This window comes from Catharus ustulatus, chromosome 8, assembly GCF_009819885.2.
Source record: "Catharus ustulatus isolate bCatUst1 chromosome 8, bCatUst1.pri.v2, whole genome shotgun sequence".
NCBI classification, from domain to species: Eukaryota; Metazoa; Chordata; class Aves; order Passeriformes; family Turdidae; genus Catharus; species Catharus ustulatus.
This window is the reverse complement of record NC_046228.1, coordinates 10,240,171-10,255,095: the sequence shown is the minus strand read 5'-3', so window position 1 is coordinate 10,255,095 and position 14,925 is coordinate 10,240,171. Positions and strand designations below refer to the sequence as shown.

Sequence of the window (14,925 nt, the reverse complement as noted above, 5' to 3'; positions counted from 1 at the left end):
ACCCTCCAAACATAGGTACCAGTATTTATTAAACTAATATATAATTAGACGGAAAAAAAACTTCAGCAGACTAAAGTGACTTTCCAACAACCACAGAGCAGAGTAATTTGCACAGTTTAGGGTACAGCTAGGGTAAAAACTAGGTCTCTTGAAACACAGACCTATCCTACAGCCAAGAAAACATCCTGTCTCGGCAAGATAAGCAAACTTTTCCACAGTGCTCAGTTTCCAAATTCAGAGTTTCTGGCCCTGGCTCTGTTTAAACAGAAAGGCCAGCTAAAGTCCATCCACTATTCACCCAGCCCAAACGGGCAACGTAAAAATCTATTCATACTGGCTGCACATCAAAAGAAATGACTGCAGGTTACAGGCACCACATTAAAGAGTTAACAGGACTTTATTTTATGAGAGGTTCATTTAGGGGTCAAACATTTTCTGAAAACTTGTTATTGGCTGATATTACATAATTCCAGTGGGTAGCCAAGACATAATTCTGCAGATGCTGAAATGGGAATAAAACAGTATAAACAAGCTGGATAGATTTTCTTTTCCATCCTGCCTCTATGCCACGAGAGGAACTATTTCTTTAGAGGAGAATTATGCAAGAACCCAGGTTCTGGAGAGGTACCTGCAGAGCCATCAAATCCAGATATGAACGCCCTTCTGCAATCACAGGGTGCAATGTACTCGCTCTAGAAAACAAAAGAGGCAGCAATTATTTATAGCAGCAGGGGAAAAAAACAATCAGCTGATGACAAATACTTTGATAAGCTTTTTCTCCTAAAGGACACCACAGAGAGAACAAAATGAGTTAAAAATTCCTGGGCTCTACTCCACTGTGATTATACTGTATTTATGTTCAACTGGTGGGGTTTTTAAGCTGCAGCACTTTTCTCCCACAAACATCTGTAAACACTGAAGTGCTTCAGAGTTTGCAGACGTTTGTTTCGCACTCAGTCTCTCCTTTGGGCAACAAACAAATCATGCCTTTGAAATTGCAACTCGAAGGGAAGGGAAACCTGAAGCACCCCTTGATCTTGGGGTAATCAGCATATAAATTCTGTAAAATTCACCATCTCCACTGAAGTCCCCTCACTGGCATTTATAAGAACTCCTATAAGACTTTTTTTTCCCTGTCATAGTGACATTGAAAGAAAATCATCAAGGTGGCAAGACTGTAAAAAATTTAACCCTTGGGACCTTTCATAAATAGATACTGATCCTTTCACTTCTTCCTTGCCTACTCAAAATGAGACTACAGCAAAAACCACCAGACCATGGTTTGACGGATGAGAAGGAATCAAAGGCTATTAGTCCATCTTCATCCTAAATCTGTCATAAGTTGTGTTTCTGGACACTTCTTTTCAGAATGTTGTAGAAGAGCCTGAAAATGCATAGACACCTGATATTAACAGGAACTGCCAAAATTAAAAGAACAACTGAACCTTCACATGGCCCACATGACTTTTTTATGGGATTCCATTCTGGCAAGTTTGTAGGTCAGAATTGCTGAGTAGGCCTGTTAATGAACTAGTGCAAATCAGCAAATCAGCTTAATCCAGGCTGACAGCACTGACGTTTTAGCTGCAAAACCCCTGGATTTGTACCTTACAAATGGTCTGAAATCCAAGCCTGTTTCTCTGCCCCCAGCTGTGCAGGAGCAAAAGAAACATCTTAGGAACTGAGCTAAGAAATCACAGCCCAAGTCTCAGGTGCTTTTAGTCCCTACTGCGACAGAATCACCTGATCCTTAAAAGATACTCCCTTCAAATCTGTTACTCTTCACTGTTCTAAAGAAGACAGAGGGTTCAAAGCACAGGAGTGAGCAAGCAAGCAGCACAAATTATAGCACCTGGGACCAACTCTTTATTTCTGCTCCAAATCACACCGTGACCAAACCCCTTCCACAACAGCCATGTCCCTCCTCTCCTGGGAGAAGCCAACCAACCATTCACCACGAATATTTTGAAACTGAACCTTGGGACAGCAAATCTCATGGCCCAAAAGAGGATCTTGTTGAGTGGCTTTTGCTCCCAACTACCAGGGAAGATTCCTGCTATATCCAGATTCCAGAGAAATCCATTTTATCCAAACACCAGTGAAAGGAGGGGGGTATGGACACCATGCACGCCCTCCTCTCTGACACAGTTAAGTTTCCTTTGCTTTTTCTTGTTCAACCCCACAGGGCTGTGACATGTTCAGCAGCTGTGGCAGAAGGGAGGTCAGGATAGCCACCTTGGGAAAGGATGACTGCCCTCAGCACAGCTCCAACTGTGGGGTGGATCCCTCAGCCCCACACAGTACATAATCACCGAGCCCCTTTAAATTAATGGCAAAGGCAACAGCAGACAGAGTGGACAAAGTTGTTGAGGGAACAGAATCAAGTCTCTGTTTCCTCACTGCCTGCCTCAGAGCAGCAGGACAGAACATAAAGGCAGAATGATGCCAGACCTGAGGATTTCTCATTTCAACACTCCCTAGAGACTATTCAGCCTGTTGACTGCTATGACTCCCCTCTCCTACACTTCCCAGCTCAAAGGTAGCACATCATCTCCCAGGGTCCAATGCCAACAGGAGATACTGGAAATCTCCCATCATGGATCTCATCACTTAAGCACATCCCAAATGACGTACTTAAGTACAAATGAGAGCAGTGATTTCTTTTTCATTTCTCCTGACCAAGACAGCAGAGACTACAGACTAGTTTGCTTGTGAAAACAAGCAACTTCACATTCATAGCAGGGTTTAACACCACAGAACAATGAAATGGATGAAAACAATTTAAAAAAAATATAAAAGGAAAAGAAGTGTGTAAGTTTGCATGAGTTTTAGATCTGGTAAAAGCTGACCCAAACAAGCAAAGACCTTGACTGCATGGACATACCTCATGCTATCCCATTCACAGAAAAATCCAGGGAGTGTTTTGAGAGTTTACAATGAGGCAGAAGGGCTTTAAAAGGGAGTATCAGGGATCTGGAGGGAAAGACAGTTCATTCATCAGTCTGAATTCTTCCACACCCACCTGTTTTGTTCCATGCAGCGACCCCCACTGTGCAAAGATAAGCCCATGTTTTGCACAAGCTAAAATTACATGGGGAACACCTGTGTATGCCACACGAAGCACAGACCCGAGCATAGTGAGAGCAAGGTATTTCCCTGGGGCTTGTCTTGCAGCTCTGATGGCCTTCAACCTGGCCCTCCTCAGCCCTTCCACATCTGCTTCTCACCACACCTGTCAGTCACACAGACAAAACTGGAGGCTACATCACAAAAACCCCTCATCTAAGCCAGGAAGAACCCCCAAAAAATCAGTGCTGCTTATCCCCATAGCCTCCATGGTGGTGCTGTAAACATGTTGAAGCTCATTCTAGTCTAATGTCAACCAAGATGAGAATGCAAAGTGCATCTGGCTACCCTCAGAGCCACGACACTGGTGTCATTAAAGAACACTGCAGGGTACCTGGAGAGAGAGAGGTATTCACTGCCAAAGACCCAACTGCATTGGTAAGATCTAAAACACATTAGAACAACCTGTGCACAAATCATCTCTTGCTTTGTAACTCAGCTGATCCCTCAGCTCAGCACAAGTGTGTCAGAGGAGCCAGCCCTGAGCAGAAGACAGCACCTCTGCCAACCCAAACACAGGGCCCTAAGCTGGGCAGGTGCTTCATGTGGACAACCAGCCAAATCTGACCAAATTTGTTTTGAGTCAAGGCCTGGAGGGTGAAGCCAGCCGTGGTTAAGCTGTGACTGGCTCCAAACCCAAGCTCTAATCCAAACATCATTCCCTCCCATTAAGAAGCAGCTCTGCCAATCTCTGAATAGTCCCATATGGGCAAACTCCAGATTCAATGTAAACACACAATCAACATAAAAATGGATCCTGCTTTTACCACTGCAACATCCCAAAAGCTCTGACATTTTTAACCAAACCACAAAGGGTTTAGGTGCCTGATTCCTAAAAGCATGGCTTCTCATCCGTTCATGATCCTTGGGCACCTGTAGCCACTCAGCAAGCATGAAAAGAAGTGGGACTTTTTGGGCCCCATTCCACTTTTGGCTGGGACTGTCATCCTTTCTCATCAGCCTCTGGACCACCCAGGTCCCCAGAGAAAGAGTCTGTTTCTCTGACTTCTTATCACCAGCATCAAAGTTTTCAAAAATTAAAGCAGCCAGCCAACATCCAGGGCTGAGTACAAAAGCCACAAATCCAAGGCAGCCTTGGTTAAGCCCGAGTCAGAGACAGCTGTGTTTGAGAAGTTCTGCAAGTCTTTCAGTTCCTTACACAACTAAACATGGAAAGCAAAAGATACAACTGATAGCAAGACTCCTGGCAATATGATAATCTAAGCTGCCTAGTCTTGCAGGAAAACTAATATTAAAAGCATCACAGAAATCAGAGCGCATCAACATTCCCAGTGTTACAAAGACAAATTAGTCAGCAAGTTGCAAAATCAGGGTGTATCAGCATCAATCCAATCCAGGGGTTCCTTTGCAACCCAGAAAGGAATACAGTTTCCCCCAATCTAAACCCTGTGGCAACACCACAGGAGGGAAAGCCCTATTTGTTGACAAGTTCTGTGATGCAGATGCCAGGACAGCCTCAGGAATAGCTGAGAGAGGCAAGGACAGCAATGCATAGCTTGTTTGGGCTGTGGGGAGGAAATGGCTTAGGCCACCAAACACTTGGGTATCATTAAACCATAGTATTCTGAGTCATGGAGGGAGCTGCCTAAGAGCAAAATCTGGCTGCAAGGCTGTAAAGTTCTCATTTGCACACAGGAAACAAACTTTGGAACATGGAGCAGCTTCAAATCACAATTTACCTGGAATCAGTAAGGCTGTTCTGGGATAAACAGGTTTCTGTCATTGGCAAAAACTGCACCAATTCCCAGCCCTTACAGAAAAAAATCCTGCACCAGCTATTCAGGAGGCACCAGAATCAGCAGTTTTTAGTAATTGTTTCTATTCAGATAGATTCCCTCTGCAGAGAAACCTGACCAACTCGCCTGGCAGGAAATAGCAACATGGGGTGCTCTGCTTAACTGCACTCTGTCAAGGAAAAGAAAGCAACAGAAAAACCCAGAAGTCCTGAGGGTCACATTCTTCAACTCACATGACAGCATTTAATGTCTAGTGAAATGAAACCAGAGTTATATATGGATAGAGGCAGCTTGAGGCAGGAATGCAGCAGACAATAGCAGCTGCAGAAAACGCCTTCCCCCTACCTGCCCAAGTTTGGATCTCCTATGAGGAAACACGATGCTGCACATATGGTCCCAGGGCACAGGCAAGTCTGGACCCAGCTCACCCCAGTGCCAAGTCAAGGGCAAAGGTTCTGATTCAGTTGCATTTTGCTCTTGTGCACCCTGGGGTAAAAGGCAGCTTCGGGTGTGAGCCAGTAAAGCTTCAGGTCTTTTGTTTCCTGAAAATGGATGAGGAGGGAAAAACCCTCAGCAATTCTTGGGTCTTCTAAGAGAGTGAACAAAAGATTGAAAATTGCACATGAGCAAGCAGGGGAGGTAAAAGACAGTTCAGCAATTTAAAATTTATGTCACAGACTACAAAATTCTTTACAGTGGAAGCAGCACACAACAGTTACTGTCATGGGTTACTACCCTGGGCCCAGACTTGCCTCCTGTCTTTAGTGCACAGAATGTGATGCAGAGCAGCATGGAAAGGGAAACATCACTGTGGCCTGTTCCTTCCCTGCCTCTCCTAAGGCCTCTCCATGTTGGATCTGAAGGGCTCGAGCACAAGGTAACAAATTCCACCAAGAACTGGATCTAGCAAAGAGAAAACTCTGCAACTAAACCTTTGCCACCTTGCTTGAGAGTATGTATGGATCAGGAGGTGCTTCTGGGGAAAGTAAAGCCCAGATAAGGCCTGTTTCTCCCCCAGTAAACCCATTTTTCCCAACAGCTAGGATGGGCACAGTAAGTGCTCTGGCAAGCTCCTTTTCTGCAGTGTGAGCTCCCTGAAGACAATCTGAAGAAAAGCTGTTGGTGGAACATCCACTCTGATTTGTTACAAGAACATAAATACCTCAGTCTTCTGAACAGACCCCAGAAACATTTTCCAACATGGTATTTCTCAGGTTTCCCAGACTCATGCTAGAACCATTAAAGCGAGTAAACGAAGGATGATTTTAGTTATACCTGACTTTTATTTTTTGCAGGGAAGGAAAGTATGACCATTCCCATAATGCATCCATCCATACCTGGTGGGCATCTCCAGAGGGCACTATGTAGGCTTGGACAGGCTCCTGTACATATCTGGGATTCTTCATCACCTGCCGCAGTTGCTTCAGCAGCTCTGTTGTAATTTTCGGACTCATCTTCCTACCTGCAACTAAACAAAACACAAAACTTCAGTGTTTCTCCAGCCATCCCAGGTCACCCACATGCACAGGCTGGAGGAAGTTGTCTTCACTGGAAATTCCCCTTGAGGACAACTGTGCCAACATCATCCCTCACAATTTCAACTGTCTTGTCCCTTCATTCATGTTCCTTGAGAACAAGAAATCAGGTTAAGGCCAGAGAGTCAAAGCTGGCCTGTCCTGGAAAGGATCTTTCCCACCAGGATGGCATGCCCTGAGGTCATACACATAAACAATGCACTGGTAAACCCCTTCTTGCATGTGGACAGCACCAGGAATAAAGCACCTCAGACATTCCCTATGACAGCCAGGGAAGGTCTTAGCATGCAAGTCAAGTACCCACAGATCAGAACCAGCTCCACCTATGAAGTGCACTGAGAGAAATTTCAGTCTTTTCACTCTAGGGCTGGTGATGCTGTGGTTTATACACCACAGGAGTGCAGGCTGCTGAGAGAGGAAGACATGAACATAAGGAACTCAGAAATGGACCAATTATAAATGTAACTTTTCATAGTTTTACTGTAGCCCAGAGCTTCATGGTGAACTCGTGACTGAATTAACTCAGATAAAAACAGAAATCTGCTCCCAAGGACATTCAGAGAGATGCATTCCCCAGCCACATTGACCTCAGGGTTGTACACTAGTTCACCTAGCAAGAACACAAGTGTAGCAGGAGGGGAACAGCCCACTGAGCTCTCACAAGTGATTGCCAGAGGAAAGCTAAGGATGGTTATGGGAATGTTCTCTAAAGACCTTTGGCAAATGTTCTGCAGATCTCAGCTGGTGTCAGGCAGGGGTGGGGCACAGCCTGGATGGCACACAGCAGATCAGAGGGAAAAACAAGGGCACAGGCCAGTCATCCTCCTTGGCTGTGTTTTTGCATTGCAGTGAACACCAGCCTCCCAACGTGCACCCCAAAACCCTCAGCAGCCAGCACCTGCTGTGAGCACCCGGCACAGTGATGCATCAGGCCCTGCTGCTGTGCTGGCACAAGAGATGGCTGCAGTGGGAGGCACATGCTGGCTGCAGAGGATGACTGGCCAGAAAACTATGAAAATCAAGTAGCCTGAATCTTTTCAGAAGTTCTCCAACTTTTTCTTCACTCATATCTCCAAAGCATGCCCAAAGTGGGATAATCCCCTTCCTGGTTTTCCCCCTACTCCTTTCACATTTTTAAGAACTCTTGTAACTTTAATGCTGTCTCTTTCCAGGACAAGGTGGGTTATGTGCTGCTTGAAGGCCATGCTATGAAGTATTTTATTCTCACCAGTTAATTTCACAGCTCATTTCACAGCCATGTCTACAAACAGGTCATAGATGGGAGAAGCAAACAGCATGCAAGTCCCAAACATTTTTTGCTTATCCAGGCACTTATCCTTTTTACACCTCAGTAGCTACCAGGAGTCCCAGATGACATTACAGTCTTATGGCAAAACACAGTAAGGCACAGTCCCTGCCCTGTGATGTTTGCCACCTAAACAGGAAGGCAGAAAAGCTGCCTCCCTTTCACGAGGTTTGATTGGACCAAGGTCACATAGTAGCACTGTGATCAAATCACAAACTGAACCAGGATCTGATGCATTCAGGTGTAAAGAAAACCCAAGACCACCATTCACACATCTCATCATAGGAAGTTTAGAGCACACCAAACTCTGACTATGCCCACAGAGTCCTTTAAAACCCATACCACAATAAGCAAATCAAGCTCAAAAAGGCACCATACACTATATCCTCAAACTGGTATCTCATCCTTTTGCTGGGGATTATAACTCAGATTTATTACCAGGACAAATTTCATTGTTTTATACAGTGTTTGCAAGCTACACTGAACTTTATAATACTGTGATTGTTTCTGTTTGTCCTCCACAGTGAGCTGCTGTAACATTCTATAACATTGCTGCTGATTTATGTTCAGATAGAATGAAACACACAGGAAAGAGAGCAATAACATAGTGACTAGCCAGCAGAAAAGAATCTCTTTCTACAAACTCATAAGGACACAGCTTCCTTTCTTGGCCAGTGCTTTGTCTCCAGGAGTCTAGAAGTCTCATATAAATAGGCAAGGCATGACAAGGCTTTGCCTTTTAATAAACCTCCTTGCTGACAAGCCATGGTTTTCTTAGCAAGACGAGATTCTCTCAAGGACAAAAAAAATAATTTAAAAAGTATTCTCACTGTTGAAAGATTTGCTTGTGATATTAAAAACACAACTAAGACTAGCAACAAAACCCATACTAAGGAGGACATATATTTTGGAATACACATTGTAAGAAGTGGTTTTCAAAATATCTTCCACAAACTTTACAATAAAAATTATCTTCAGTTTCCAGAGAAATAGAAGCTTTTTCCTTAGAGATAGTTGCTAGCCATTTACTCTGGTTACCCCTATAAGCCTTCACAGGCGACTTTCCTCCCTTGGCCATAATTAAAAACCTCTACAAAGTTAAAACAGTGTCTCTATCATTATTTCTATCACAATTTAATCAGTCCAGTGATTAAAATGAAACACAGCTGAAATTGGGGCAACGGCTGTAGCAGTGCAAGAACCAGTCCCATTTCCTGCCCTAACTTTTTCAAAGGTATCAGACTCCCTTGTTACCTGTCTCCGCAGTTCCCCACGTCTGGATGCCACCCACTTGTCTCTGCTCACACAAAATACCATCCAGATCTTTGCTCAGCTTTCATAAGCTCCACTGTGCCTGAGAAAGCAAAGGGCAGAATTGAAGTGGTAACAAACTTTGCCCTCCCATAAAACATCCTCAACCCACAGCAAAGAGCTGAAAATGCATTAACACTGCGTTCTTGGTGGTAAGATTAGAGATGCACTGAGGGTGAACCATGAGGGAACAGGGAACAATCAAGGGTCAAGCATTTGCTTGTCAAGATTTATGATTAAATCTTGCAAGTGTCTGCTGGTTTATGCCAATTTGTTTTCTCAGTCACTCTGTCAAGGGCCACTCCCCATATTACAGATGGGGAAATTAAGGCAGAGCTGAAGTAAAATGCAAACTAACCCTGTAGCACAACAAAGAGTCAGCGCTGGATCCCAAAATCTGTCACTGTCTAGACATACATTATCTACACCTCACTCAGACTGCAAGAGGCAGTTCTCCAAGAGCCCAGACCAGATCCTGCCTGGACAGCATCTCCACCAGACACATGGGGCAAAGAGCAATCACGAAAATGCTGCCAGAGGAACCAGACACGTCCTCCTGCCTCCCACATGCACGCACAGCAATGGGCTGCTGCTGCTGCAAGCCCTGGTGCCAGCAATGGCCAGGGCATCAGGCCACTGTGTCAGGGTGTGTGCCAGTGCCACGGTGGGGAAGGGAGGCGAGGCCAGGAGGTCTGACCACAGCTGGGTCTGCCTGTGGCTGTTGTGTTAGACCACCCTGAGGGTTTATATCATGTTTTCTTCAGACATGTTCATCCTTGTGATACTTTCCGCTTTCTCTTTTATGAACAGTCTTGTTCAAAATAAGCAAATAAGCACACTGGTTCGCACAGTCAGGAGCCAGCAGCACCAGAGGCAGGACTGGCTGCACACAGGGCAGCCCAAGTACCCACTGCCCAAGCAGCCATACACTGAGGCACAAGCCCCATTGCTTGTCCCCTCTCCACAGTACCTGCAGCACCTCTAACTCACCAAGCAGAATGGCAGAACTGTAGGGTTGAAAAGGACCTCTGGTACAGTCCAACCCCTCTGCCAAGGGAGGGCCACCTGAAGCAGGTGACACAGGAACACATCCAAGTGGGTTTTGGTGTCTCCAGGGAAGGAGACACCAAGGCATCCCTGGGCAGCCTGTTCAGTGCTCTGCTACCTTCAATGTAAAGAAGTTCTTCTTCATGTTGAGGTGGAACTTCTTGTGTTTTAGTTTAAGGTTATTGTTCTCTCATTGCTGGGCACCACCTCTAAGGGCCTGGCTCAATCCTCCTGCACCCGCCTTTAAACCATTTACATGCACTGATGAGATCCCCTCTGAGTCTTCTCCAGACTGAACAGGCCCAGCTCCCACCGTATCTCCACTAAGTGAGATGTTCCTGCCCACCCGAGCTAAAAGCATCCCCAGCCCTCCACAGGACTGACGGAGCCGCCTGGGCCTGGCCACCCCGGCCGGGCCCGGCTGTCAGCGCTGGATCCCCTGCAGGGCCTGGGCCTGGAGACCCGGCGGGGGCCGGCTGGAGGGCAAAGCCAGGCCCAGGCCGCGCCGAGCCCCCTCGGCCGGGCCCCGGGGACAGGTCCCGCTCTCTGCCACCAGCTCGGGGCACCCACCCGGGGCTGGCCCCGCTCGCCGCGCCTCACCTGCCGCCAGCCCGCCCGCCGCCGGACGTCAGCGCCCACGTGGGCACCGGGGCCGCCCCCACAGCGTCACTGCCGATGTCACGGGGCGTGCGGGGGGGACGGGGACCGGCACCGGGACCACCATGGCCACCGCCACGGCCACCGGCACCGCCACCGGCACGGCCATCGGCAGCGGGACCGCCACGGCCACCGACACCGCCACGGCCACCGCCGCGCTGCCCGGCGTGGCCGCCTCGCTGAGCCCTGCTGGGTCCGCCCGGCCCGGCTCGTCCCGGCCGGCGCTCTCCCTCCGGCACTGTCCGGACAGGGCGCGGAGCTCAGTGTCCCGCTGAGCGGAAGGCGGTGTGGGGCCCGGTGTGGAGCCCGCTGTGGGACCCGCTGTGGGGCCCTGTGTGGAGCCCGGTGTGGGGCCCGGTGTGGAGCTCGCTGTGGAGCCCGCTGTGGGGCCCGCTGTGGAGCCCGCTGTGGGGCCCGGTGTGGAGCTCGCTGTGAAGCCCGCTGTGGAGCCCGCTGTGGGGCCCGCTGTGGAGCCCGGGGCACCGGAGCGCGCTGCAGCTGGCAGAGAAGGAGCGCAGGGAAGCCCCTGTCCCACACTCTGCGCTGGCGTCCGCCATCCGCTTGGCTCTTGAACCTGCCAAAATGCAGCGTGGAGGAGCGAGTGAGGCGCTCAGCGGGCGCCCTGGGCTCCGCGGTGTCTTAGAGGCCGGCCGAGAAGGAGCCGGGCAGGACAAGGGGAGCTGGGGGCTCACAGCTGCTCCCCCGCACCGGTACACAGCATGAACTTACTGAAATTACGAATTGTGAAGGAATTCTGTGCTGCGGGGTGGTGAGGCACTCAGGTTGCCCAGAGAAGTTGTGGATGCTCCAGCCCTGGAAATACTCAAAGCCAGGCTGGATGGGGCTTTGAGCAACCTGGTTCAGTGCCCCTGGTTGACACTAGATGTCTTTTAAAGTCCCTTCCAACCCAAACTATTCTATGATTCTATGAAAATCTAGGCATTTGCCATACATGCTTCCTATTGAAAATACCTTCCATCGTCCTGCTCTGCCCTGGCAGTTTTTCATAGCTGGGCAGAAACAGGAGGCTGTTGCAGAAATGCAGACATGAGAAGACCACCACCAAGAAAGACTACAACAAAAGAAAAATCTCTGCTTTGTGACTGTGTCCAGGCAAGAGAGATTTGCCTGCAGCAGTGGGCTTTTGGAGGTCTCCAGTCCAACCCTTTGCTAAAACAAGGCCAAAAAATAGCTAGAGCAGGTTGTGTAGGGACTATTCTGCTGGGTTTTGAATATCTCCAAGAAAGGAGAAGCACAGCCACCTGGCTCCTGCTAGCACTGACCACCTTGGAGCAAAAAGGTTTATTTCTGATACCCAAGCAGATTTCCCTCATTGCAGCTTGCCCTGTGACCTTTTGCTGTGCACATCTGGAAAGGGTCTGGCTCCTTTTTCTCTCAGACTGTTCTCCAGGCTCAGCAATTCCAGCTCCCCTGCAGTCAGGCTTGGCCAGCAGCTGTGGTGTTCTCCACACTGCAGGTCCCTGGAAGCACAACAAAACTTTTAATCCGACAGAAGAGAATAAAAGGTCTATCCTGTAACCAGCATCCCAGCATTGGGAAGGGTCATTGGATGGGACTGGGATTGCAGACTGTGTCTGAGGAGGGACAGGAGAGAGGGGAGGGAGAGGCTGGTGACCAGGACTGTTACAAGAGAAAAATTTCTTTCCTCATTAACCTCCTTGGGTGAAGCTAATTGCTGTTTCCCGATTATTCTCACCTTATCTTGCAGCCTTGCCCACAAGGGACTCCTACAATTCTGGCAGTCTGGGCCAAAAAGGCCCATTTATTTCATCACATCAGTGTCCCCCTCGGGGTAAGCTACAGCCGTGTTTTGCATTTGTGTTACAGACCACATTATGCTCACCCTGCAGAATATTTGCTGAGAAGAATCATTTCTTGGAAACCAGCCAGAATCCAGCGATACTCACACTAAAGCACGTGTCAGGACATTTTAAAAGCACTGCAACATTGGCACGATGATCACGGACATAATTTGCCAATGGTGAACTCTGCAGCTGAATCCAATCAGGGTTGTGAAATGGTTCTTTCAGCCTACTCTGACTCACAATAACAGTAATAATAATAATTTGGGGTTAGATTTTGAATTTGGCTGGGGCTCTTAATAGAGGGTTGTGGAAAGCTGCACCTGCTGGAGCTGTGCACCAGCCCAGGGAAGGGAGAAGGATCAGTCCAAAACATTTAAAATGTTTGTCATGTGCCTTTCCAGCTCTCCAAGTGGGGAAGCCTTTTCCTCTCCTGTTCTGCAGCATTTTCAGTTTGTTTGAATTTAGGACAGTGGTTAAATACAAGGTAATCAGCCTGTGCCAGTGAAATTGTTTGTTTGATTTTTTTTGCCGGCGAATCATTATTATATCACTTTGGGCTAGCTGATGGACCGTGGGAGCAGTGGCAATCAAACACAGAGAGGAAAGAAAATACTTCTCCTATGTGGGAGTGTGACCTGGGGAGCGTGCACAGTATGAAATAATCAAGCTGCTGGCAGATCCCAGTGTACCAGGGGGAGGACAGGAAAGGGAAAAGCTCAGCATTTTCACAGAACTTGCCCCAGTCTCCAGGTCTTGAGATGCCATTCTGCCTGTCCAGAGGCAGTCCAAAGAATACAGTGTGAAATCAGGCCTCTTCTCCTTCCTTTAGCTATCCTACAACCCCAGCACGAGAGGAGAACAAACCAGGAGGATTGAATTTTATTAACTTTTTCTACTTTGGACCCAGCTCAGGGCAGAAATAATGGGCATCACTGTGGACAGATTATCAATGTGATATTGATGTCTCTATGTAATTTAAAATTAATTAAGCCACCACTCAAAAACACCTTACTGCCTTGTCTGGTGGCCAAAATGTGCCCCTGTTCTGTCTTCCTCATCAAGTTCTTTATTTAATAAAAGTTAAAAAGTCTGCATTCCCATCTCCTAAAAATGTGCTAAAGGAAGCAGAAAACAGAAGGGAAAATATTGATGTCTGGAAGAGTTTCTAGGTCGTTACTGTGCCTGGTATTGCAGAGCCACATTGTTAAGGATTCTGTACCCAGAGGTGACTTCTAACTGGTTCTTACTCATTGAGCACTAAAATTTAGACTAATTTGCTTTCCTTCCTGATAGAATTAATAATGACAAACTGATGGGTATTCTGCATAGGAACCTCATTCCAGAAGAGTAATGATCTTGTAAGAAAGGATATTTTCAGATCACAAAGCATTTTGCCGACATCTCCTGCCTGTGCTGGTGACAAGTCCTCTGCAGTGAGCAGCCATGTCAGGCTGGAGGTGGAGGTGAGGCTGTGCCATGTCACCTTCTGTCCTGTCTGTCTGCAGGGACCTGGCTCTAAACACTGCAAGCATCCCAGAAGCACCTGAGTTAAGCCCATGGATGAGCCCTGAGAGTGTCGGGACTGCATGGGGGGTTGGTGCATGCCCAGGCTGAATGAGCCAGTGGATTGCTGCTAAAGGCTTTGCCTGAATGAGCAGAGGAGGCAGTGCTATTTATTTCATTTAAATAATATATGACTACTAAGTTAAATAAGAGAAAGCAGAGTGAGCTTTCCGGTTAAGCCAAAATGCTTGATGCTTGTTTCCTGGGCATTTTGAGTCTCTGGGAAAGCTTTGAAGGGGTCCTAATGAACTTGCCAATGTAGATAATGTAAAATCTTTAATAATTAATTTATCAGGCAGAGCTGTCTATAATATATGTTCTGAAATGTTTAAAGAGATGAAACTGTCCTTTCTAAGTGTTTGTTTGACCTCAAATAAAATGGTAAAAATTCTGATTCAAAGATCTTTTATGGAAGCACTTCAGTCTACCTTGCTTTGGATTAAATCTTCCTAATTGCGCTAGGTTTTATGTCCTTATAATGCTGTTTTTGCATCAGATAACAAAAGAGAGGGGTGAGGGAGAAAGACCTGAGGAGTAGCAACCAAAATTTCCAGAGACCAACCTCACCAAATGACAGAGCCATTAACTGTTGTAATTTTGATCTTTATCAGGTGACCAAGGCCAGGAAATAAGCCATAAAAGAATTTACTTTAGCTTATCAACCTTCTTATACCCATTTTGCCTTTATTGTGGTTGTAACTTTCATTTCCTTCACCTTTTTCTTTTGGGCACTTGTGAAATTTAGACTCCTGCTTTGCAATCTAATCTCCAAAAATTACCCCTGCCATCTCGAGCAT

At 47.1% G+C, this 14,925-nt stretch overlaps 1 protein-coding gene across 2 annotated transcripts in view; it reads right to left on the bottom strand.

The window, feature by feature from the left end:
• Positions 1 to 10,742, bottom strand: part of XPNPEP1 (X-prolyl aminopeptidase 1) — a 30,810-nt gene extending 20,068 nt beyond the window's left edge. Inside the window, exons 1-4 of one of the 2 annotated variants that reach the window (XM_033066364.2) lie at positions 10,683 to 10,737; positions 8,979 to 9,078; positions 6,221 to 6,351; positions 629 to 692 (exon numbers count right to left, since the gene is read on the bottom strand). In XM_033066364.2, the coding sequence (XP_032922255.1) occupies positions 629 to 692; positions 6,221 to 6,337 (181 nt within the window). In that variant the 5' untranslated portion in view covers positions 6,338 to 6,351; positions 8,979 to 9,078; positions 10,683 to 10,737. Of the gene's footprint in view, positions 1 to 628; positions 693 to 6,220; positions 6,352 to 8,978; positions 9,079 to 10,682 lie in introns of both variants that reach the window. The other variant, XM_033066365.2, reaches the window with a different exon arrangement.
• Positions 10,743 to 14,925: the final 4,183 nt, after the last annotated feature.